At 43.8% G+C, this 25,523-nt stretch overlaps 1 protein-coding gene across 1 annotated transcript; it reads left to right on the top strand.

Annotated features, from left to right (window-relative positions):
• The first annotated feature begins 123 nt into the window (after positions 1-123).
• On the top strand, positions 124-20,381 carry ZC3HC1 (zinc finger C3HC-type containing 1). The gene is made up of 10 exons (XM_080818227.1): positions 124-290; positions 2,131-2,242; positions 5,424-5,574; positions 6,094-6,177; positions 13,490-13,617; positions 15,031-15,185; positions 16,095-16,338; positions 16,706-16,918; positions 17,346-17,552; positions 19,932-20,381. The coding sequence occupies exons 1-10, from the start codon at positions 145-147 to the stop codon at positions 19,998-20,000; spliced, it is 1,509 nt and encodes a 502-aa protein (XP_080674353.1). The 5' UTR covers positions 124-144; the 3' UTR covers positions 20,001-20,381.
• Positions 20,382-25,523: the final 5,142 nt, after the last annotated feature.

Raw genomic sequence — 25,523 nt, 5'->3', positions numbered from 1 at the left:
GAAGGAGTAGGCCCCGCGGTCAGATTCTCCGAGTCGCGTGGGCAAACGCGCGGGACCGCGCCTCCGGAGGAGGATCTTAACCGCGCAGAACGGAAGTTCCTGAGCCTTCAAACCCGCGGGGAAGCAAGTCGGCAACGGACCAAGATGGCGGCGCCCAGTGAGGGGCAAGCTTTTGCCGCGGGGGTTGAAAAGAATTGGGGTGCAGTTGTTCGCTCCCCAGAAGGGACGCCCCAAAAAGTCCGGCAGCTGATAGATGAGGGGATTGCCCCGGAAGAGGGAGGCGCGGAAGCGTGAGTTCGCGAGTCCATCGTGGCTCCGGCGCCGGCAGATTGGACAGGGTTTGGGGAACGCAGGCCTGGGGGATCCCCTGGGTGCTACTCGGTTGGCGGGGTTGGCTACATCCCGGATTGTGAAAGAGAATGGGTTTCCTACATTTACTCGGCTTTAATCTTCTCGGGGTGTACTGCCTTCAGCACCACGCGCGGAATTTTGCCCCCAGACAGGTTTTGGAGGGAAGGAAATAAAAAAGAGGACCGCTAACTGAATATGCACCTGACATCTCAGTTGGGTTTCTTCAGCCTTTCTTGAGCCTTAGACACCTTTGGCAGCCTGATAAAGCTTATGAACCCCTTCTCAGAATATTTTTAAGTGTATGAAGTAAATTACATAGGATTATTTAAAAAACAACAACAACAACAACAGTTACGTTGTAGTGCAGTTATCAAGATAGTAGAATTTAAAAAGTGATGCAGTGGGGTGCCTGGGTGGCTCAGTCGATTAAGCGCCTGCCTTCTCGTGGGGTGGTGGTCCCAGGGTCCTGGGATCAAGGGCTCCTTGTTGGGAGGGGAGCCTGCTTCTCCTTCTCCCTCTGCCCCTCCCCCAGCTTGTGCGTGCTCTCTCTCAAATAAATAAAATCTTTTAAAAAAATAAAACAAAATAATAAAAAGTGATGCAGTAAAGTGGTTCATTATTAAAGAGTTAGTTAACATCTAGGAATGTCTGCGATCTACCATAATTTTGAAGTAATCATAAGCATTAATGACATTTCAAACGTGCAACCTTAATGTGGTGACAAAATATCTGATTTCCATTGGTTACATACTCACAGGTACTGCTGATGCTACTATATTTTGTGGGGTTTTTCTTACTACTTTCATTCATAGTTGAAGGAAATGCTAAATTTCAGTTAAAGGTTAGTAACATAAATGTCACTTTTTTCTCATCCAAGTTTATGGATCCTCTCAATTTCTTTAAAGAACCACACCTCCCTGAGGCTCTCTGACTCTCCATGAAAGAGTCTTTGAGTTTATTTCTTTTGAGTTATAGTAGTTGGTGTCACCCTTTTTTTTTTATTAAAATGACTTTTGTTCTCAGTAGTTCCTCCCTCTGCCTCTCCCACACGCTGTTGAAATGCCTTTCGCTGAAAATAAGATAATTGTTTTGTTGGGGTTTTTCTTCCTAAATATTTTTCATGAAATTGCCTGAAGATCTTTACTTTTTTTTTTTTTAAGATTTTATTTAGTTATATGACAGAGAGAGCACAAGTTGGGGGCGTGGCAGGGAGAGGGAAAAGCAGGTTGCCCTCAGAGCAGAGAGCCCGATCCGGGGCTGGATCCCATGACATTTAACCACCCAGGCACTGCTAAACATCTTTACTTTGATTTGAATTTTCAGATTAGTTCTTTTTTGGGAGAATGGGTACCAAGAGTCGACCCAGGTAGAAATATCAAATTATTCTCCCTGTGTTAAAAGAGTTAAATTTCTAAGGTGGTTCAAATTGTATAATGCATAGAAGCCTTGAGTCTAATTTTGTGTTTACTGAAATTGTGTGAAATACTATTGGAGACCAGTGAGTGAGCTAGAACAGTTTGTTGGTATAAATTAGTAGGTATGGCCAAACTGTAAAGAGATTTGAATGCCAGACTGAACAATGTGGATTCTATTTAGTAAGTATTGTGAGGCCATTGATAATTTTAAGCAGAGGAATGACATAACTGAAGTAAGTTTTAGAAAGGTTAAAATCTAGTGTGGCGTGATTGATGCTATGATGTGCCACAAAGTGAGGTGCAAAATGTTTGGGCAAAGTGATGCTCTGGAAGGATTACCAAGAGTTCTGCCACTTTATTTTAGGAAGGACACATCTGCCACATTCCAGTCAGTTAATGGATCGCCCCAAGCAGAACAGCCTCCGTTGGAATCTACAAGCAAAGAAGCCTTCTTTAGCAGAGTGGAAACGTTTTCTATATCCTTTTTTCTTGGGTCATGTGAGCTGCACTTTCTCCCTGTTCCTGGAACTGTTACTCCTCCCCTTACTCTGATGTTTTAAATTCAAGAATTAAACTTGGTAAGGGGCGACTGGCTGGCCCAGTTGGTAGAGAATACAATTCTTAATGTCAGGGTTGTGAGTTCAAGTCCCATGTTGGGCATGGAGCCTAGTTAAAATTTAAAAAAAAGATAATTTGGTAGGAAATTTTATAGGAAAATTAGCATCATAAAATGTTATTCCTCAAAGGAGTATTTGAGATGACCTGACATCGCTTCTCGGCCTTTTAACTACAATCAAGTGTTGAGATGACCTGACCTTTTCACAGAAGAAAACACTAAGAGCTTGAGAGCAGAAGAAATAATAATAACTAACACTTTAATGTAACATGTTTTCACATATATTATCACATTTGATCGTCCCCTTAAGCCTGTGAAAATAGACATTATTATTATTATACTCATTTACAGAAGAAGAAACAGTTTCGGGTAGGTTATGTGACTTGCCTCTGGTCAAGCTGCTGGCAAATGGCAGAGTCAGAGTTATAGCGTAAGGCTATTGGTACCTAAACCTAATGTTGTTGTTGTTTTTTTTAAAGATTTTATTTATTTATTTACAGACAGAGATCACAAATAGGCAGAGAGGCAGACAGAGAGAGGGCCGGGGAACCAGACTCCCCGCAGAGCAGAGAGCCCAATATGGGGATATGGGGCTCGATCCCAAGACCATGAGATCATGACCCAAGCCAAAGGCAGAGGCTTTAACCCACTGAGCCACCCAGGCGCCCCAAAACCTAATGTTTTTTGAGACTGCCTACTACACTTCCTGTCTCTTTCTGGATTTTCCTCTGTTATTATCTATTATGACATAACGAAATTACACTACAACTTAGTGGTTTAAAACAATCAACCACTTATGTCACAATTTCTGTGGGTCAGGATTGTGGGCACAGCTTGTTTGGATCCTCTAGTTTAGGGTCTCTCACAGGCTACAGTCGAGATGACAGTTGACCTGTAGTCATCTTCAGGCTCCACTAGGAAAAGATGCACTTCACGTGGCTGTTGGACTGAGGGCTTCAGGTCTGTAGTAGCTGTTAGCTAGAGACCTCCCTACATTCCTTGCAACATGGGCCTCTCCACACAGACATTTCACAACATGGCAGCTGGCCTCCATAAGAGCGAGCAAGTGAAAGAGAGCGTGAAAGAAGCTAGACTCTTTGTGACCTGATCTCAGAGGTGACATCCCATCACTTTTGCCCTTTATTCACTAGAGTGATTTTTTCAAAAATATGAAACAATTACCGACTTGCAGACTTTATTGCATGGGTTACAAAAAACTTCCTTTCTGAGCTACTTGTAAGTTCCCAGAGTGATCCCTCACTACCACCAAATGTTTCCTACAAACAAGGACTTTTTCCTACATAACTGCAACACAGCCATCAAAATCAGGAAGTTTCACTTAATAAACTACTACCATCTAACCCTCAGCCTCTAGTCATTTCAACAGTTGTCCTAGTAATACTCTTTATAACAAAAGGAACCAGTTGAGATTCCTGTTTTTCCTTGAGTTTCATGATTGTGATGCCTTTTTTTTTTTTTTTAAAGATTTTATTTATTTGACAGAGATCACAAGTAGGCAGAGAGGCAGGCAGAGAGAGAGAGGAAGGGAAGCAGGCTCCCTGCCAAGCAGAGAGCCCGATGCGGGGCTCGATCCCAAGACCCTGAGATCATGACCTGAGCCGAAGGCAGAGGCTTAACCCACTGAGCCACCCAGGCGCCCCGATTGTGATGCTTTTGAAGATGACGGGCCCATTGTTTTGTTGAGTGTCGCTCCCATCCGTCTGCTCTTTCCTTCCAGTTAGATTCAGGTAGTGTAGGAGCCTCCCAGAATGGCGCTGTGTCCTCATTGCATCTCATCACGTGGCACAACGATTTTGACTTATCCCTTTTCTGACAGTGATTCCTTTGATCACTTGATTCAGGGACTCTCTGTCCATCTTTTCCACCGTAAAGTAACTCTCTTCTTTCTTTGTAATTAAAAAAAAGTGTTTTGTGCAGAGGTGAAACTATGCAAATATCCCATTCCTCATCAAACTTTGTTAAGTAGTAATTTATTCATAGAAGCCTGGGCTGATTTTTTTATTTAGTGGGTTATAATCCATTACTCTCATGATATATTTTGATACTCCAGTGATCCCTGATTTGGTAAGTGGGGGTCCCATGGGGATGTTCTTTCCACCCTACTTGGCTTCAACACCTCAAGGTGAGCAGCCCCTTTTACCCACCTTGGGTACTGACACCTGGCACTGAGCTGCCTCCCCTTACCCTCCTGGCTGTCCTCTTTGCTCACCACTTGATGGTTTTATGAATAAATTGCTCAGGAAGAGGAAGGTATTTTAAACATCTTTCTACTGCTGCTCCTTGGAATAATTCCTGATTTTTTAATCATAATTTTTTTTAAGATTTTATTTATTTATTTGACAGAGAGAGAAAGCAAGCAGAAGCAGGGGTAGGGGCAGAGGGAGAGTGAGAAGCAGGCTCCAGGAGGCCTGACATGGGGTTCGATCTCAAGACCCTGAGATCATGACCTGAGCCAAAGGCAGACACTTAACTGACGCACCCAGGCACCCATAATTCCTGATTTTTGCTTGGTACTTAGAACCATTTTCTTTGGGTCTTTTTCGTTTTCAGCGGATATGAATTGATTACCACTGTAGATGTGACAATCATTTATGTAACACAGCTGGTTAAGTAATTCTGTTACTTTTATTTTAATTTTATTTATTTATTTACTTACTATTTTTTTAAGTAGACTCCCAGCTTAGAGCCCTTTAACGTTCATATGTAAATTCTGTTTTCTAGCCTTCCAGCCCTCTTTTGCTGAAATTGAAATATTTTCAAATTCTTACATTTTGAACATATAAAATACACAGGTCTTTGTAGAGAAAAAATTCATAATTGTTCCCTTCTGGTCATTTTTCAAACAACTTTCATTATTCTGTGAAGTATGTGTGCTTTAAAAATAGTTTTTTCACACTTTTCTTAGTGCTTTTCCTCTTAATCTGTTTATCCCTGTATATACAAAAGAATGAGTTAAAGTTTTAATTTCTGACTTACGCATTTTAATATGCCTGCAGCGTTGTTTTTCTTAACGCGAATACTCTCTGAAATGGGCAGGTAAGCCCTCCGAGCTGTCTCCACTCGTCTGTGCGAAATACGGCTGGGTCACAGTGGAGTGCGACATGCTGAAGTGCTCCAGCTGCCAGGCTTTTCTCTGTGCCAGTTTACAACCAGCTTTTGATTTTGACCGATGTAAGTATAAAGCACAAGGTACATTTTCCTCCATGTTCACAGATACTCGAGTTTTTCCAAAAAGACCAGGCACCTGCGTTTGATCGAAGAATGTGTACTGTCCCATAGATCAAGGTGAATTTGTGATTGTCTTCATCTTAGTTATTAGCTTCAGTTACTACTTTTTTTTGAAAACGAAGCTACTTTAGAGTGAACCTGACTTTATGCATTCTGAGAACCTAACAGCAGGGTATGTTTACTTTATGGTTCCAAAATGTATATTCAGACAAAGAGACAAGGCACTTTGATGAAAGCCTGGTGCTTGGAAATACCTCCTTTGTTCTTGATCTTAGGATCTTGATTTAGAACTTGTTTTGGGAAAAACACTAAGATTATATAGTTGGTAATATTTTCATATCTTTTAACATTATCTTAGTCATTTTTGTTTTTAATTCTATCTATATTCTTAAAAGTTCTTGGCCATTCGATTTTGAATCTGTATAATGTTTTCTAAGGCAGTACTTCCTTTGTGGGTTTCAGATAAGGACCGATGTGCTGAGCTGAAGAAAGCCTTGTGCACTGCCCATGAGAAGTTCTGTTTCTGGCCAGACAGCCCCTCCCCAGGTACTCAGTTCCAGGATCTCCCATTTACCATGTCTTCTTGGTTATTGCATTTCTAGTATTGCCTATATCTTTGTGAAAATCTAGTCTTTGAGGTTTCTTTTCTTCTTTTCTATTTGTGCTTTTCAAGAACTTACATTCATCCACTTGTTATTACTAAGCTTAACTATAGGCATTCAACATGCCAACAGCTCAGCCATATAGACATTATCCCACATAATTCTCTCAGGGGCCCTGGGAGCTAGATTCTCAACCCAGTTTTGGGGGTGAGGAAGCAGAATCAGAGATCTTAAAACCAACTGGTGAGGAGGCAAAACTATGGTTTTATCTGATTTCAAACTGTCTGCTTTTCTCACCATAGCAAGCAGCCTCGTGTTCTCCCCAGGCTTCCTTTGGTGCACTAATGGTGGCAGTTAAAGGGGGTTCCGTTGCTAAAGCAGCCTCACAGGAAGCCAGATGAGAGTGATTACAAACATAGTTTATCACAGTGAAATGACACAATGTGACAGCAGCACTGAAGCCAAAGACTGCCTGTAGAAGGGCCTTGGAAGGCACACTCCCTTGAATCTGGTGACTTTGTGATTGTCTTCACTCTAATTATTAACTTCAGTCATTACTTTTTTTTTTTTTTTTTTTTTAAAGAACTAAGCTACTTTAGAGTGAACCTGACTATGTATTCTAGGAAACTAACATCAGGGTATGTTTTCTTTATGATTCCAAATTTTATACTTAGGCTAAGAGACACAGCAGGTTTATAAAGCCTCACACTCTAGAATGCCCTGCCTTATAAGATACATGATAGCTCCTTTGTCACTGATCTTCAGATCTTGATTTAGAACTTGTTCTGTGGTGGCGCCTGGGTGGCTCAGTGGGTTAAAGCCTCTGCCTTCGGCTCAGGTCATGATCCCAGGGTCCTGGGATCGAGCCCCGCATCAGGCTCCCTGCTCAGCAGTGAGCCTGCTCCCCGCCCCCCCCCCGCCCCGCCTGCTTCTCTGCCTACTTGTGATCTCTGTCTGTCAAATAAATAAATAAAATCTTAAAAATAAATAAATAAAAAGAACTTGTTCTGTGAAAAATAGTAAGGTGATGCAGTTGCTAATATTTTTATATATTTTGAAGTTATTTTAGTTATTTTTAATCGTGTCTGTACCCTTAAAAGCTCTTGGCCTTTAAGTGTTTGTATGCACAAAAAGCCCAAAATGTAGTAACAAGTGGGATTTTTTAAAAAAGATTTATTTACCCATTTTAGAGAGAGAGAGTGAAAGTGTATGCATGAGTGGGGAGGGGGGTAGAGGGAGAGAACCTTCTAGCAGACTCCCACTGAGTACGGAGCCTAATGCAGGGCTCGATCCCATGAGCCTAAGATCATGACCTAAGCTGAAATCAAGAATCAGGCACTTAATTGACTGAACCACCCAGACACCCCAGCAAGTGGGATTTTTAATTATTTCACTGGTTGGGGCACCTGAGTGGCACAGTTGGTTGGGCATCAGACTCTTGGTTTTGGCTCAGGTTGTGATCTCAGGGTCATGAGTTCGAGCCCTGTGTCAGTTTAGCGCTCAGCACAGAGTCTGCTTGAGATTCTCTCTCCCTCTGCCCACCCCCACCCCGCTCTCTCTCAATAAATCTTTTTAAAATAAATAAATATATCTTTTACTGGTCACATAGGCTTATTCCTGCTGAGTAACCAGCCTCCACAGTAGAGCCCTCCAGAGGGCTCACCAAGACCAGGGGCAAAACTTCATGCCTGCAGACATTAGTGCCATGTAGGTCTACCTTTTGTTTCACTAGGACAGCTCAGGCCAATTCTAGGGTCACTGATGCCTGGGAATATTCCATGAATGACCACTAAGGGGAAGAAGTAGATTGAAAGTGAGCGTGCCTGGGTGGCTCAGTCAGTTGGGTGTCTGCCTTTGGCTCAGGTCATGATCTCAGGGTCCTGGGATCAAGCCCCGAGTTGGGCTCTCTGCTCAGCAGGGAGTCCTTTTCTCCCTCTCCCTCTGCCCCTGCTCGTGCTCTCTCTGTTGTTCACTCTCTCTCAAATAAATAAATAAAATCTTTAAAAAAGAGAGAGGGGGCGCCTGGCTCAGTGGCTCAGTCATTAGGTCTCTGCCTTTGGCTTGAGTCATGATCCTGGGGTCCCGGGATCAAGCCCCTCGTCGGGCTCCCTGCTCAGCGGGAAGCCTGTTTCCCTCTCCCCACTCCCTCTGCTTGTGTTCCCTCTCTCACTGTCTCTCTCTCTCTGTCAAATAAATAATAAAATCTTTTATAAAAATAAAAAAGAGAGAGATCCAAAGTATCTATAGAGTGCCATTTACTGATAATGAAGGGAAGATAGAAAGGGACTATTAAGGAATAACATTCTTAAAGTGAAGATGGTGTGTAACAAGGAGATTCTGCTGTTGGCCTAGCTATTTCACTGTGTAGTAGGACTAAACTCAGTCCCATGAGGATGTAAATCCTCCCAGTGTATCCAGTCCAGGTTTTTAGAATCTGCCCAGGACTCTATTGGTGTTTCCCAACTCTTATCACTATACACTATGATTTCTTGGTCCACCTCCTTGCCGACCTCTAACTCCTATCCTGACTTTTTTTTTTTTTTTAATTTATTTGACAGAGATCACAAGTAGGCAGAGGGGCAGGCAGAAAGAGAGGGGGAGAGCAGAGCAGAGAGCCCGATGCGGGGCTCAGTCCCAGGACCCTGGGATCATGACCTAAGCCAAAGGCAGAGGCTTTAACCCACTGAGCCACCCAGGTGCCCCCTGACTTTTCTTTTGAGCTTAACTTATTTTCAACTACCTTCTAAACATTTTCATGTGATGACTTGTTGTAGGCACCTGGAATTCAATATATGCAAAACTGAATTCTTCATTTTAGACCTAAACCTTACTTCTCATATATTTTCTCCATCTTAAATGGCACTAACCCCACCTCCCCAAGTTATCCTAGCCAGAAACCTGGACATCGCCTTAGGAGCCCTTCTCTATCTATCATCACCACCCACGCCTGTCCATTCTACCTCCTAAATAGATCTCAAATGTGACCTTTCAATTATGCCACCCTTGGTTTGGTTCTTTCCAGAGACTTGAGTGTGAAGAGAGGAAGACCTACAACTATTTATACTTTAATGCTTACATTTATTAAGCATATCTAATAAATACAATTTTGAAGGTAATTTTTTTCTAACATTTACCAACTAAATTAAATCCCTTTAAACATTTTAATTTATAATTACTCATTTATTGGACTGATTATTTTGAACATATCAAACACTGAAGTAGACAGAACACTCACATATGTTAATTATAAGACATAAATTTTAACTTATGTTAAAACATTTTCATGGTGGGTTTAAAATCTTCATTGCTCTTTTGCCTTCATCAGTTTTTACTAATATTTTCTTAGGATTGTAGGAATCAGACCAAATCGTAAAGATAGAAAGTGACCAGAAAGATGTTGGTACCTGGTTTTTTTCTCCAAAGTTTTGTCAAACCTGAGCCACTGGTCATCAGAACATGTTTCCTTCTTATTGTTAAACCTCACTTGATTTTTTGTTTTATTTTTTAATTTTTATTTATTTTTTTAAAAGATTTTTGTTTATTTACTTACTTATTTATTTATTTATTTATTTTTAGAGAGAGAGAAGACAGAGCAGGGGGAGGAGCAGAGGGAGAGGGAGAAGAAGGGAGAAAGAATCTCAAGCAGACTCCCCCAAGGAGCACTGAGCCCAGTGTGGGGCTTGGTTCCACAACCCTGAGATCATGACCTGAGCCAAAACCAAGAGCTGGACACTCAGGGTTCCTGGGTAGCTCCATCATTAGTAGGTCATGATCCCAGGGTCCTGGGACTGAGCCCCACATCAGGCTCCCCGCCCAGCGGGAAGCCAGCTTCTCCTCCTCCCGCTCCCCCTCTCCTCGTGTTCCCTCTCTCACTGTGTCTCTCTGTGTCAAATAAATAAAATCTTAAAAAAAAAAACAAAAAACAAAAAACCAGGGGCTCCTGGGTGGCTCAGTGGGTTAAGCCTCTGCCTTCCCCTCAGGTCATGGTCTCAGGGTCCTGGGATCGAGCCCCGCATTGGGCTCTCTGCTCAGCGGGGAGCTTGCTTCCTCCTCTCTCTCTGCCTGCCTCTCTGCCTACTTGTGATCTCTGTCTGTCAAATGAATAAATAAAATCTTAAAAAAAAAAAAAAAACAGTTGGCCACTCAACCCACTAAGCCGCCTTGGTGCCTCTTCACTTGATTTTTTTAAATCCATACCTTTTTTTTAAAGATTTTTTTATTTTTATTTATCTGACAGAGGGAGAGAGATCACAAGTAGGCAGAGAGGCAGGCGGGGGTGGGGGCGGGGCGCAGTGGGAGAAGCAGGCTCCCTGCTGAGCAAAGAGCCCAATGTGGGGCTGGGTCCCAGGACCCTGAGATCATGACTTGAGCTGAGGGCAGAGGCTTAACCCACTGAGCCACCCAGGCACCCCTAAAATCCATACTTTTTTTGTCGGTTGTAGTTTTTTTTTTAATTGGACTTTTCTAGTAAAATGATGTATCTTTTTAAATTGATGGCAAGTGTCTTGACATATTTGGTTACTTGCAACAACTTTTAATAGTTTGAGTATTTGGGGCACCTGGGTGGCTCAGTCGTTAAGCATCTGCCTGTGGCTCAGGTCATGATCCCAGGATCCTGGGATCGAACCCCGCATCAGGCTCCCTGCTCAGTGGGAAGCCTGCTTCTCCCTCTCCCACTCTCCCTGCTTGTGTTCCCTCTCTCGCTGTCTCTCTCTCTGTCATATAAATAAATAAAATCTTTAAAAAAAAAATAGTTTCAGAATATTTAATAACATTAGAGACCAAAATCTGGTTGCTAATGATATAATAAATGGTGAACAAAAGTGTTATTTTTACTGCTTTTGCACCTCTTAATAACAAAACTAGAAAAGAGATTTTTTTCTTTCTCTCTTTTTTTTTTAAAGCATCCTTATGGTTGAGGGATAATTGACATAAAATAAGCGGCACATATTTAGGTGTACAGTTTGGTAAGTTCTGACATATTTGTATGCTCGTGAAACTGTCACTGCTAGATTTCTGTTTAATATCATGAGTTTATTCATTTTCCCAATTTAACACTGTATATTACTGTACCCTATTTTTCTTACAGTATGAGGTTTCACTGATCATTAAAAGTTTTTTAATTAATGAACAAATATCTTTATTAACTAAAGTCAGTATTAGACATTAGGTTTCACTCTGTTGTACATTCAGTGGATTTTGACAAATATATAATGAGCTGTACCCACCATGACATTATGGTATAGAACTGCCTCACTGCCCTGAAAATCCCCCGTGCTCTACCTGTTCATCACTCTCTCCTCCCCTCCCCCTGAATCCCTGGCAACCACTGATCATTTTACTGTCTCCATAGTTTTACTGTTTCCAGAATGTCATATAGTTGGAATCCCACAGCATGCAGCTTTTCAGACTCTGCTTCTCTCTACATAGCACTATATATTTAAGGTTCCTCAGTGTCTTCTAGAATTCACTTTTTTTCATTGCTGGATAATATTACATTGTATGGACGTGCCACAGTTTAATGTTATTGCATTCTATTTCATTAAAATAACTGGCTTATAAATTAGGTAAATGATAAACTGATTTCAGAACCTAAGAAGGGGTCATAGCTGTAGTTTTAAAGCTATTGCCTAAAATACAATATTAGGTTTTTGCTGGACACAGGGTCCAGACAGCTTGATCCCTGTTTTAAGAGGGGAAAGTTGGGGGAAAAAGTCTATGTATATGAGATATTTAGAAACAAAAGGGTACCAACAAAACAAAAGTAAAGGAGCTATAAGAAACTAGGAATTTGGGGCACCTGGGTGGCTCAGTGGGTTAAAGCTTCTGCCTTTGGCTCAGGTCATGATTCCAGGGTCCTGGGATCTAGCCCCGAGTCTGGCTCTCTGCTCATCAGGGAGCCTCCTTCCCTGCCTGCCTCTCTGCCTACTTGTAATCTCTCTGTCAAATAAATAAAAATAAAATCTTAGGGGCACCTGGGTGGTTCAGAGGGTTAAAGCCTCTGCCTTCGGCTCAGGTCATGGTCCCAGGGTCTCGGGATCAAGCCCCACATTGGGCTCTCTGCTCTGCGAGGAGCCTGGTTCCTCCTCTCTGTGCCTGCCTCTCTGGCTACTTGTGATCTCTGTCTGTCAAATAAATAAAATCTTTAAAAAATAAATAAATAAATAAATAAATCTTAAAAAAAAAAAAAAGAAACTAGGAATTACCTAGTACTGTTGAAGACTAGAGAGAACTGGCAAGTGCTGTAATAGAAACTCTGTAAAAGCAGGAGCTTTTGGTCACTCACTGGTAATGAGACCTGGGTATGTTACTTTCGTATTCCTCAGATTCCTCATCTGTAGAATTTGTATGATAATATCTATTGCACTGGGTACTTTTTTAAAATTTAAATTCAATTAATTAACATATAGTGAATCATTAGTTTCAGAGATAAAGGTCAGTGATTCATCAGTTGCATTTAACACCCAGTGCGCATTCCATCATGTGCCCCCCTTACTGCCCATCACCCAGTTACCCATCCCCCACCTGCCCGGTCATTAAGAGCTTTGTAACATTGATGTTCCTTCTCTCCATCCTTCTGCCGCTGGTATCTTACAGGGATTATTACCTTAAATCACTTTAATGTCTGCTAAGCTTATTTTTTTGCATCCCAACTGACCCCTTACAATCTCTACTCTAAACTAATGCATATTGTCTCTAATATCACTGTTTCAGGGGTGATGATCCCAGTGACCTGGAATCAAGTCCCGCATCGGCCTTCTTGCTCGGGGGGCGGGGGGGGGGCCTGCTTCTCCCTCTACCTGCTGCTCCTCCTACTTATGCACGCTCAAGCTCTCGCTGACAAATAAATACAATATTAAATAAATAAAGAAATAGAATATTTTTAAAAATTATGTGAAATTAAAAAAAAAACTTTCAGCAATTTCTCATCACATATGTTAGTAAAGTTGTGGTCTAGTTACTCTCTACACTTTAACCCCATCTTCTGCTCCTTTCCATACGTGTCCATAGGCACATTTTGTCCCAGTCCTGTGAAGCTCTGTAGAATTCCCCACCGGGGCCCTTCCTTTGAGCCTTAGCTTTTACACACTTGTTGTTGGTCTTCATATTCGGCTTAGCCTGACTGCTTCTGAGAAACCCTACTCAGCTTCAAATATTTTATCAATTTCATCGGTACCTGTCCCATATTGTTTTGTACACATATTTTATTTTTTACAATGGGCACCAAATAATCTTCCAGTGTACTTTGTCTACAGATCGATTTGGGATGTTGCCATTGGATGAACCTGCTGTTCTTGTTAGTGAATTTCTAGATCGTTTTCAAAGCCTTTGTCACTTGGACCTCCAGCTTCCTTCCTTGAGGCCAGAGGACTTGAAAACTATGGTGAGTTTTTCTTAGCTAGCCTACAGTGGCCTTCAGTTGTCACTGCCATTTGTACATGAAGGATTTCTTTACATGACAGAGGATTTAGATTGCTATGAAGAGAACTAGTTGTTTGTCCCTCAACTGACCTTTTCCAGTCTCCACCAGAAGGGCAACTATGGAGAGATTAAGTAAATGTGATCCATTGAAACTTATAGATAGGCTTCTTTAAATGGCATTACGTTCAATTTTATCCTGATTTGTTACTTAAACTATTTAACAGAAGATACTGAAATGTGACCTCGTATGATTTATTGCATATCATTTCCCAAAGAAAATACTACAGGAGAAGTTACAAACTCCCTTCTCCCCTGTGAATAGAAATTAGAAATGCTCTGGCCCATGTGTACTTTGAAACTGAGTATCTAGTGTCCTGTTTCCTCACCCTGTAGACAGGCCAAAGACAAGCTTTACTATAAGAAATAGAAACTATTATTTTGCTTCTTCAAGTTGAGAGGCTGTTTGGATTTTAACCAAAGTTTAACTTCTGTGTCTGTATTACTTATTTGTTTATTTAAGTTTTATTTATTTAAATTTTTTTTTCAAGATTTTATTTATTTGCCAGAGAGAGAGAAAGAGAGAGAACACACAAGCAGGCAGAGAGGCAGGCAGAGGCAGCGAGAGAAGCAGGCTCCCTGCTGAGCAAGGAACCCGATTTGGGACTCGATCCCAGGACCCTGGGATCATGACCCGAGCCAAAGGCAGCGGCTTAACCAACTGAGCCACCCAGGCGTCCCAAGATTTATTTATTTTAGAAAGCAAGCACGGAGGGAGGGGCAGAGGGAAGAGAGAGTCCCAAGCAGACTCCTTGCTGAGCACCAGGCTTGAACTCAAGACCCCAAGATCATGCCCGAAGCCAAAACCAAGAGTCGGGCACTCAACCAACTTAGCCTCCCAGGTGCCCCAACTCTGTGCCTATTTTAAATGTCCCTTGTCCCTAGCCAAGGTAGCTTTTCTGTTCCCCTTGTCAGTTCTTTATTATTCTTAGAACAAAAATAAAGACCTTGGCAAGCTCTCTTGTTCTGTCAAGAAGTAAATCCAGTGTCAGGTTAAGATATAAATAGTAATCTGTAGAAGTTTATAGGTTTCAGAGAAAATCTGCAATTGGTAAATTGAAAACAAATTAGAACTAAGAAAAGATTGGGTAGTTCTAGGACAACTGCTACCTTTCTCAGTCAGCAGATGCAGGGCAATTCAGAAAGCTTCTGTGTAAAACCTTATCCCTGTCCTAAAAGTGAGCCTTCCGTAATGAAGAGAATTATTTTCGTGTCTGGGATTTCCTTCATGATTTTTGCCTTATACCGTCTAGATAATATCCTCATTTGTGATTTTTGTGGTTGGAAATTTCAGTTTGTTACCTTGGTTCCATTGTAGTGCTTGACAGAAGACAAGATCAGTCTTCTCCTGCACCTGCTTGAAGATGAACTTGACCACCGAACTGATGAGAAAAAAACTACAAGCAAATTAGGCTCAGACATCCACGTCCACTTCACTGCCTGTGTCCTCTCTCTGTGCGGCTGGGCGTGTAGGTTAGTCAGTGACTTTGCAGGGGCACACGAGCTCTGACAACATCATACGCTGTCATACATCAGTCACTAATAGTATTGGAGGTCCCATGATGTTTCCTGTCAGAAAAACAGACAAAACCTGAGCAAGTGGCGAGGGGACAGTAAGAATCACTAACAGAATTCGAACTCAGGAATTCTTGGATACACCTGAACTTTGGTTTGTTGTTTTTTTTTTTTACTATCACTTCCCAGCTGAGAATCTGTGCTCTTGGAAACAGTGAAGCTCCTTTCTGTCTATAGAAAGGAAGAAAAATCAGTTGAATTCATAAAAACTACCAAAGAAAATGCCAGCTGGAGTCCTCAGGCCCCCATGTTGGTGTTCCCATTCTAGTTGCTCAATTTGGTTTACACTCTCTCTGATATAGAAAACTGTTGGAACCGGGTGGGAGGAGGAGGTGCAGGGGGGACCTGACTGGCTCGGGCGGTGGAGCACTGAGTGACTTATCTCAGGGTTGTGAGTTTGAGCCCCAGGTTGGATGTAGAGATGACTTAAACATAAAATATTTAACAACAAAAAAAAAAAAAAAAAGAAAGGAACCAATCTAGATTTACTTTAAATATACTTTCTTTGATAGATTAAGGAATATTTTTCATTTAAAAGGAAAAAGTTTCAAAAGGAATAGGAGAAATTTATAAAACATAACCTTCAAGATAGTCTTGCCTTAGAGGTTATACACCAAGACCCTTAGATCTTTCTCTAGGAACTTTGTGAGAGACGATGGAGTTGGGGGCCTGAGATGACATGATTCCCAGTCCACTGGGCTGTTCTAGAGATTTGTTTGGCAAGACAAAGCGTTCTCACGAATGATTACACTTAGTCCCTTGGAAATGTTACCCTTTGAGAAAACTCTTTTTTCTGTTCCTGCCTAGTTCTTCTTTGGAACCCCTGCAGCTCTCCCTGATAAGCTGCTCACAGTGCATGAGGAAGGTGGGGCTCTGGGGCTTCCAGCAGATTGAGTCCTCCATGACGGACCTGGATGCGTCCTTGGGCCTGACCAGCTCTCCCCTCCCAGGCCCTGAGGGGAAGCCGGAGCGCTTCCCTCTTGTGCCCGAGTCTCCTCGGAGGATGATGACCCGGAGCCAGGATGCCACGTGTTCCCCTGGCTCAGAGCAGGTATGGACTTCACTGGCTTGCTCGGGTGGCCTTTGTAAAGGCAGCACTCTTACCAGAAGTGTTGTGGCGGAGAAGTTGGAGATTACCCGAGGGAGGTGGGCTTCACTTCTGACCCATTGATCAGAATACCACGTGTTTTTTTGAGCCAGCTGCGGTGCAGAAGCTGAATTCATGATTTGGTATCAAAATCGATGATTTTTTGGGAGAGTTTAGTTTTGTTGACAGTTCAGAAGGTAAATTCTTAAGAGTTTAAACTATAAAGCATTAGCTTTCACCTGCTTCTAGGACAACTGACCATTATCTGTCATCTTCTGACCATTATCCTTTTTGTCATCGGTGTACTCCTGTTACCCCTTCTTTCCTTCAGGCTGAAAGGAGCCCCGGTCCCATCGTCTCCCGAACTCGGAGCTGGGACTCTTCCAGTCCCGTCGACCGTCCTGAACCAGAGGCTGCCAGCCCCACCACCAGAAGCCGGCCGGTGACCCGCAGTATGGGAACGGGAGACAGCACTGGCCTGGAGGTGCCGTCTAGCCCTCTCCGGAGAGCCAAGCGTGCTCGCCTCTGCTCTTCCAGCAGCTCGGTGGGTCCACCTGTGTGTAGACGTCCCTGCGCGCAAGCAGCACACAGGGCCCTCACTGCGTAGCACAGGGAAGCAGGCAGGAGCCCTTCCTGGGGCCTGTGACTCTACGGGGATAATGTGAATTAAGTTTCAAGGTGGGACAGCTACAGTTGGGTGTCGCATCTTTGCAGTGGATTCCAGAGAGGTAGTAAATATTTCAGACCCATGGGGGTGGCAGTGAGATCAGGGGGACAGACCTGACCACGTACTGTTGGTTTAACACAGAGGGAATGAAAGTATTTATAAAGAGAGTCGGCATGACATACCCAGTGTTTAAAGGAGAACATCAAATTGGAAATGGGGGCACTTGTGAGATTCTGGACTGGATGACTCCTGAATTGACATGGCTTCCGCCCTTCATCAGCACTGTTTCTCTTCACCCTCTCAGGATACATCATCCCGAAGCTTCTTTGACCCCGCCTCTCAGCACAGAGACTGGTGCCCTTGGGTGAATGTCACACTTGGCCAGGAAACCAGGGAACATGGCGGAACGGAGGTAGACGCCAGTGCCACCGCAGAGCCAGGCTGGAAGGCCGTGCTGAACATCCTCCTGGCCCACAAGCAGTCCAGCCAGCCGGCCGAAACAGACTCCACGGTGAGATAAGCCGCTGCCTGCGTGCGCACAGCCCTTGTTGTTTGTGGGATGAGGAACAAGAGGTGGTCCTATAATTAGCCCCCTGCCTGTCCTCAGCGTTCGGAAGTTAGGTTAGACTCAGGTTGGGTCCTAGAGACTCGGCATGGAACTGATTCAGTCTTCCTGCAGTTGGTTAGCATTTGGCATTCCCTCAAATTCTGGTAAATTCTTTGTCTCCTCAACTAAGATGACACAAAGTAGAGAAGGAGTGTGAGAACAGAAACAGGGTCGCCTGGGTGGCTCAGTGGGTTAAGCCTCTGCCTTTGGCTCAGGTCATGATCTCAGGGTCCTGGGATCGAGCCCCACATTGGGCTTTCTGCTCAGCGGGGAGCCTGCTTTCCCCTCTCTCTTCCTGCCTCTCTGCCTACTTGTGATCTCTGTCTGTTGAATAAATAAATAAAATCTTTAAAAAAAAAAAAAAAAGAACAGAAACGGGGGTGGGCAGACAGCTGCTCTGGCCTCATGTTGCAGACCAGCTGCTTTTTCTGCCAGTTGCTGTCACTTGCATTTGGAGCCTGGCCAGACAGACCTTAGCTGTCTGGAGCTCTGTACTCCAACCCCCAGATTACAGTTTCGTTCTGCACAGGGGGCATGTTACTTTGCTCTGTTCCACAGCCCCGGGCTCGTGCACTGAGCCTCAGCTAGCTGTTGGAGTCGTGATCGCTGCTGCTTAGGGAATGTGGGTAGATGTGAATCCATCGTGACAGCTGAGAAAACAAGGGTTCACTCTGTGTAGAGGGTGCACTCTGTGATAGGAGGGTGGGCATTAAGGGATCATGGGAACTGGGTTCTCTTTCCTCTGCTGGCTCCTTCCCAAATTTGCCTTACAGCGTGGTATGAATAGAATAATTTCTGACCCCCGTCCCGTCCAAGGACAAAGTAAAATAATACTCGCCGGTAGATGTTTACAAGAAGTACTCCCAGGTTTGTGGGATTCTGCTGGAGAGAACTGTAGAATTGCTAAAAGCCCAAGAATGTACATTTGTACCCTTAGTAAGATAATGCAGATGAAGGCTTCCCACGTTTTTCCACAGGAAAAAAATCTTCATTTCTCCAATTTAAAAACTTTTGAGGATATATAAAGCTATCTGAGGGCAGATGTCTGCACGTATATTCTGTCCCCAGATCTTCCTGAAATAGAGTCTTACTGACTGCCCTCTGTCACTGTTTTACGAACAAGCAATCCCACAGGATTTTTGTGGGGTTTTTTGTTTTGGTGGTTTTTTCGTTTCATTTTGTTTTGTTTTTATAGTGGGAGAAGTTGGCCTCATAATTGGCCCTGGGTTCCAGGACTTTTGAGATCCTTTTTGGTGGTTTGTCTTTAACCTTTCCACAGCTGCTGTGACTGGAAAGTTGAGAGCTTAATGAGGCTGGTTAAAGGATCTTGATGTTAGAACAAAGTTTATGTTGTTTTTTTCAACTAACGTTTCTTTTAACTTTGTCACTCTATTCACTAAATTCCCCTCCATCATTAGTAAGAGCTCAGATTCTCCCCAGCCCCTACCCCAGGACTTTTATTGAAACACTCATCCACAAAGAGGATAAGAAGACAGTGAAAATGTCTTCTGATAACCGAAACTGTGGTAACTTTATGGATTATCTTGCTAGATGATTATTTATATTCTCACTGAGACCCTGTGCTCTTCATTGTGACTCTCACAGGCAGAGGGAACCAAGTGTTCTGATTCTCTGAGAACTTTTATCTTTTAGTGAATTGCTTTGTCTCCCTGTAACACCATTTCTCAGAATCTCAGATCACTTCATAGGCATGATCAAGTGGCCTTGAGAATCTTCCTATTATTAGCTCTGCCAGCTATAAATGGAGCTGAGAAGTCCAGGGTCATAGTTTAAACTTTGAAAGAGTCATTTAACTTTGTTTTACCCCTTGGTCTTGGATTATACTGTTAACCCCAGCGAGGTATCATGTGAATGTGAATCCTTATTCACAAGAAATAAGGCCCTGGGGCCAGTTCAGCATCACGAATGGAAACCAGTGCAACCTGTGTGCTGCACTAATGGTGGGTCCCAAGTGTCTGCCTCACACACAGAGATTAGGACATATGCAGATACTTGGAGGGAGGACATGAGCCATGTTTGACAGGCTCAGAATGTGTTAGCAGTGATCTAATTGTAGGATGCAGGCGTTTTGATGTTTAGTCTGGTTTTAGGTGTATATTAGGTATACAAAATAAAAGTAATAATATAAAATTAACTTGTTTTTCTCAATCCTAGACCCCATCCCTGTGAGAGAAATGTACAAACCAAGCCTTAAAGCTGTTACCCCACCCTTCATCTCTGTAAAAGAATTTAATCTCTAATAATGAGCTTTTCTACCTGCAGAGTCTCTCGGAGAAATCAAGGAAAGTATTCCGAATATTCCGGCAGTGGGAGTCGTTATGTTCATCCTGAAGCAATTCCAGCCCTTCCTGGAGAGAAGTGGAATGAGTGACTTTGAGAAATAAAGTCTGAATTCCTTTTTGGCCAGCTGACGCTAAGTTTTTCTCCGTTCCTGTTCAATCATAAGGAACCCCTGTCCTTGCAAAAGGCAGTGAATGTCACTGTGTGCATCTGACTGAGGGGGAGCCTGTCTCCATGCTGGGGTGGGGGGCAGGTGGAGTTCAGCAAGCCCGCTTCTGTTAAAGGAGTGTGGGGTTATTCCACCAGACGGAAGACCAAGGACTTGAGCACTTTTACCCTCTTTCAGTAAGCGGCAGTGTTTTGAGGACTCTTCTATCCCGAGAATATGACAGTATGTATTAATAAAACATTTGTTAAGATTCTTACTGCTGGAGAACTGCCTTCCTTCTTGCCGTCTGGGCTGATACAAACAAGGCAGACACTGAGAAAATTCCAGAGGAGCACTAAGCAAAATCAAGGTTTCAGTTTGCAGATTGGCTGCAAAGCCAGAAATTTATTAATATATTTGTGATTCTAGTCAAAGAGGTATTTCTTTTTTTTTTTTTTTTTTCTTTTTTTGGAGGTGGGGGAGGAGCAGGGAGAGAATCTCAAGCAGACAGTGCTCTGAGCACAGAGCCCTACACGGAGCTCGGTCTTGCAACACTGAGATCGTTACCTGAGCCGAAATCAAGAGTCAGACGCTGAACTGACTGAGCCAGTCCTAATTTCTAAAAGGGTACATCATGTTGCTATCACTCCTAAGTCAACCCTCTCTGAGGCCAGTAGAGCTGTTTCCAGGTTATGTTTGTAGGGGTGCTCTTTTGCCTTTGGCCTGAATGCTCATGGTCACTCTCCATGGTCCCCTTAGCGGTTGACTGGTGGGGAGCTCTCTGACGTTCGCAGAAATGAGACTTTGGGCCCCGGGTGGAAGCTTTTTGTTCACTGGTGACTAAGTGAGTTTGGAGTCTGCCCTCTAGACACTCATATCCTCCAGATCACCACTTAGGGAATGGGGTAGAATCATTAACACAAGGTGTTCAAAAGGACTACAACCCTAATTCCAGGTTATAATAATGTGGGTAAATTTTTTTAATTCCACTGTAATTTTTTTTTTAATTTTTTAAAGATTTTATTTATTTATTTATTTGACAGAAAGAGACAGCGAGAGAGAGAGAACACAAACAAGGGGAGCTACAGAGGGAGAGGCTCCCCTTGCTTGTGTTCTCTCTCTCTCGCTGTCTCCACCAAGCAGGGAGCCTAATGCGGGACTCGATCCCAGGATCCCGGGATCATGACCCAAGTCAAAGGCGGACACTTAACCGACTGTGCCACCCAGGTGCCCCTCAAGTCCACTGCAATTTTTATTCTCTGCCTGCCTCCAACGAAAACACTCACATTTCTTTAAAATAGGCAAAGCTCCACAAGCTTGTTTTGTGTGTGTGTTTCAAGTATAAATGGAAGCAGATTGTGATAGACTTGGTGTAATTTAAGAAACGGTCTCTTCCATGTGAGAGGCACCGTGCAAGCCCTCGTGTAATGCACACATAATCACTACCCATCTTGGTCCTCCAGAAGTCTATCATCCAGGCTGGAAAACACATCTGTACACAAATGTTGCACAAGAATGCTCAGTATTGGGGCGCCTGGGTGGCTCAGTGGGTTAAAGCCTCTGCCTTTGGCTCGGGACATGGTCCCGGGGTCCTGGGATCGAGCCCCGCATCAGGCTCTCTGCTCGGCGGGGAGCCTGCTTCCTCCTCTCTCTCTCTGCCTGCCTCTCTGCCTACTTGTGATCTCTCTCTCTGTCAAATAAATAAATAAAATCTTTTAAAAAATAAAATAAAATAAAATAAAAGAATGCTCAGTGTTGGGGCACCTGGGTGGCTCAGTGGGTTAAAGCCTCTGCCTTCGGCTCAGGTCATGATCCCAGGGTCCTGGGATCGAGCCCCGCATCAGGCTCTCTGCTCAGCGGGGAGCCTGCTTCCTCCTCTCTCTCTGCCTGCTTCTCTGCCTACTTGTGATCTCCGTCTGTCAAATAAATAAATAATATCTTTAAAAAAAAAAAAAAAGAATGCTCAGTATTCTGGGAGAAGTATAATAGAAGAATTGAGGGGCACCCGGCAGGCTCAGTTGATAGTGTGTGACTTTTTTTTTTAAAGACTTGTTTGAGAGAGAGCTAGCATGAGTGGGAGGGGCAGAGGGAAAGAGAAAGAGAGAATCTTAAGCACACTTCCTGCTGAGCAGGGAGCCAGTGTGGGGCTGGATCTCACAGTCCTGAGATCATGACCTGACCAAAACACAGAGTCAGATGCTCAACCAACTGAGCCACCCAGATGCCCCAAGCATGCGACTCAATCTCAGGGTTGTGGGTTCAAGTCCCATGTAGGGTGTAGAGCTTATTTAAAACAGTTTTTTGGTGGGGAGAAAAAAGTAAATTCTCATGTATGGAATTGGAGAGAACTTCCAGAAAGGTATAGATTTGAGCTGGACTTGGAGATGAGTGGGAGGTGTAGGCTCTGTGAGAACTGGGACATTGTCCTTTTTTTTTTTAGTGAACTCTGCCCCCAACATGGGTCTCTAACTCATGACCCCAAAATCAAGAGTCCCGTGCTCTACCTACTGAGCACCTACCTACATACCAACTACCATGTTGTCTGTCTTGTTTAGACAGCACTTGAAACTGCCTGGCACACAGTAGACGTTTAATGAAATAAGGACATTTGAGGCTGAAGGAATGTTGTGAGCAAATGAGCAGAATTTCTTATGTTCCTGAAAGAGCCAGCATCCTGCTGTGGCTAGGCCTGTACACTGAGGAATAGAAGAGAACAGGTAAGAGAACAGAAGTCGGGCCAGACTGGAGTCTTGTGTGTTCTGCTAAGGAGTATGGTCTTGATTCTGTGGGAAAAGGGAAACTTTTTGAGCAGGGAAATGACATTTGTACTCAGGAAGATCATTGTGGCGTGTGTGGATAGCACCTTAGGGGAGACAGAAAGGCTCTTAAGGGAGTGTGATGGCAGGGACAGTGGATGACTTGACAGGAAGGTCAGTGACAACTTCAACGTGAACAATCTGGGCGTGAGGAAGAGGGAGGAATCCAGGGCGACCTCAAGGTCTGCAGCCAACCATTCCAGATTGAGACCCCAGGAGTGGAGGGAACACAATAGTCGTATTTTTAACATTTTGAGTTCAGTATCTGTCTACAAACGATGTTCTAGAGGTCAGGAGAGGAGGACCCCGTGTATTAAAGTCGAGGGTCGTTGTTTCAAATGCTTCAAATCTAGAGACCCACATAGAAGTAAAGCCATCCACCTTATGGTCAACCTGTGTAGCTACATACCCAAGGCTCGAGGCTATCCGTCTGAGTTTCTGTTGAACACGCTGCTAGGCTGGACTGAGTGTACTTTCAAGCAGTAGTGGTTGTTCTCAGATGGGGTGATGCTCAATTTTATGTGTCCACTTCACTGGGCTGAGGGATACCCAGATAGCCGGTAAATTATTATTTCTGGACATATCCATGAGGCTGTTTCAGGAAGAGATGAGCTTTCAAATAGGTGAAGAAGTAAAGTAGATCACCCTCACCAATGTGAGTGGGGAGCATGCAGTCCACGGAGGGCCTGAATAGAACAAAAAGCAGGGGAAGGGTGAATGTGTTCTTTGTTTGAGCTTCGACATCTGTCATCTCCTATTCTTGGACCTCAGAGCTCCTGGTTCTCGGGCCTTCAGGCGTGGGTTGGAGTGGCACCACCAGCTTTCCTTGGCCTCCAGTTTGCATGAGACAGATGATGGGGTTCCTCGGCCTCTATGATTGTGTGGCCCGATTCCCATAGAGAAGCCCTTTATGTATCTATACATATCACACCAATTCTATTTCCCTGGAGAACTCTGACTGATACAGATGGAATTGAGCTCATGAACTTCTTCCCAAAGCTGCTGTTCTTGTCCACACGCTAGGACATCACTCCAATCCCAGGCTACTCGTTCTTCTTATGAGTTGTTCCCATCAAAGTTATTGGTGTGGCCTTTCTAGGAACCCACTTTTCCTGATTTGAGTCTCCATTTGAAAATACAATTTTTCTTCTTTTGGCAGATACTTTGAAGAGAGGTAATTGGGATTGCTCAGTTGGTTAAGCATCTGCCTTTTGCTCGGGTCATGATCTCGGGGTCTTGGGATCGAGCCCCGCATCGGGTTCTCTGCTCAGTGGGGAGCCTGCTACTCCCTCTCCCTCTGCCTGCTACTCCCCCTGCTTGTGCTCTCCCTCTCTCTCTGTCAAATAAATAAAATCTTGAAAAAAAAGGTAATTGCCTAAAATTTCATTTTTTGCTACTTTACCATCCTCAGAGTTGGTGCTATAAATCGTCATGGTAAGGAATTTACCTGCTTTCATGAGCCACACTAAGTCGCTTAAAAGGATGCTGTGTAATCTCTGTGCTAATCATCTGCTGACAAATAGAACTTCCGACGCCCTCCTCTCTACCTCGCAGGTGAGAACCTTCTTTTGCAGTCTTGGTCCCAGCATCAGGATGAGCAGCAATATCCTGGAGACTCCCTAGTTTGGCCAGTCCTCCCTGCCTTCGGACTCCCTTTTACTGTTCTTCTCCACTAAGGATCTCTAGGATCCTATGTATGGTTTTAACAAAGAATGTACTCCTTATCCAAGGAGACTTTGTTTTTGCAGAGGGGAAAGACTGAAGTTCAATGCCCTTTAAAAACACAAGTGCCGGGGGCACCTGGGTGGCTCAGTGGGTTAAAGCCTCTGCCTTCAGCTCGGGTCGTGATCTCGGGGTCCTGGGATCGAGCCCCACATCGGGCTCTCTGCTCAGCAGGGAGCCTGCTTCCCTCCCTCTCTCTGCCTGCCTCTCTGCCTACTTGTGATCTCTCTCTCTGTGTCAAATAAATAAATAAAATCTTTAAAAAAAAAAAAAAAAAACACAAGTGCCTGGGCACCTGGGTGGCTCAGTCAGTTGGGCGTCTGCCTTCGGCTCGGGTCATGATCCCAAGGTCCTGGCATCGCGTCCCGCATCAGGCTCCCTGCTCAGTGGGAAGCCTGCTTTTCCCTCTCCCACTCCCCCTGCTTGTGTTCCCTCTCTCGCTGTGTCTCTCTCTGTCGAATAAATAAAATCTTCAAAAAAAAAAAAAAAACCCAGACATACATACACAAGCGCAGTCATACAGCTAGAATGTGGCAGAGCTGCCACTAGACCCCTACTCTCCAGCCTGCTGATCTTTCCATTACAGTACAGCCAGGAATACCTTTCAGAAATGGTGGTTCTGTGAGCTTCCTTTTCTGAGCACAAAGCTGAGATCTGCGTCTCATAGCTGAACAGACTCTCTCACAACTGCTCATGGGATACTGGTATCCAGAAGTGAGTCTTTCACCTGGCTCTTTTTAAATTAGCCAACTTTCACAGACTTAACAGGTGCAGCGTGCTCCTTGGGGGCTCTCCTCTCTCACTCCTCAAACCCTCAGACCAGTTGTGGCTGCCTCAGAGCCCACTTTTAAACCCGTTCCACCCTGTTCCGTCTTAGCAACAAAAACA

This window comes from Martes martes (genome assembly GCF_963455335.1).
Source record: "Martes martes genome assembly, chromosome: 11".
NCBI classification, from domain to species: domain Eukaryota; kingdom Metazoa; phylum Chordata; class Mammalia; order Carnivora; family Mustelidae; genus Martes; species Martes martes.
The sequence above is the reverse complement of the archived record's forward strand: the minus strand, read 5'-3'. Positions and strand labels throughout refer to the sequence as shown.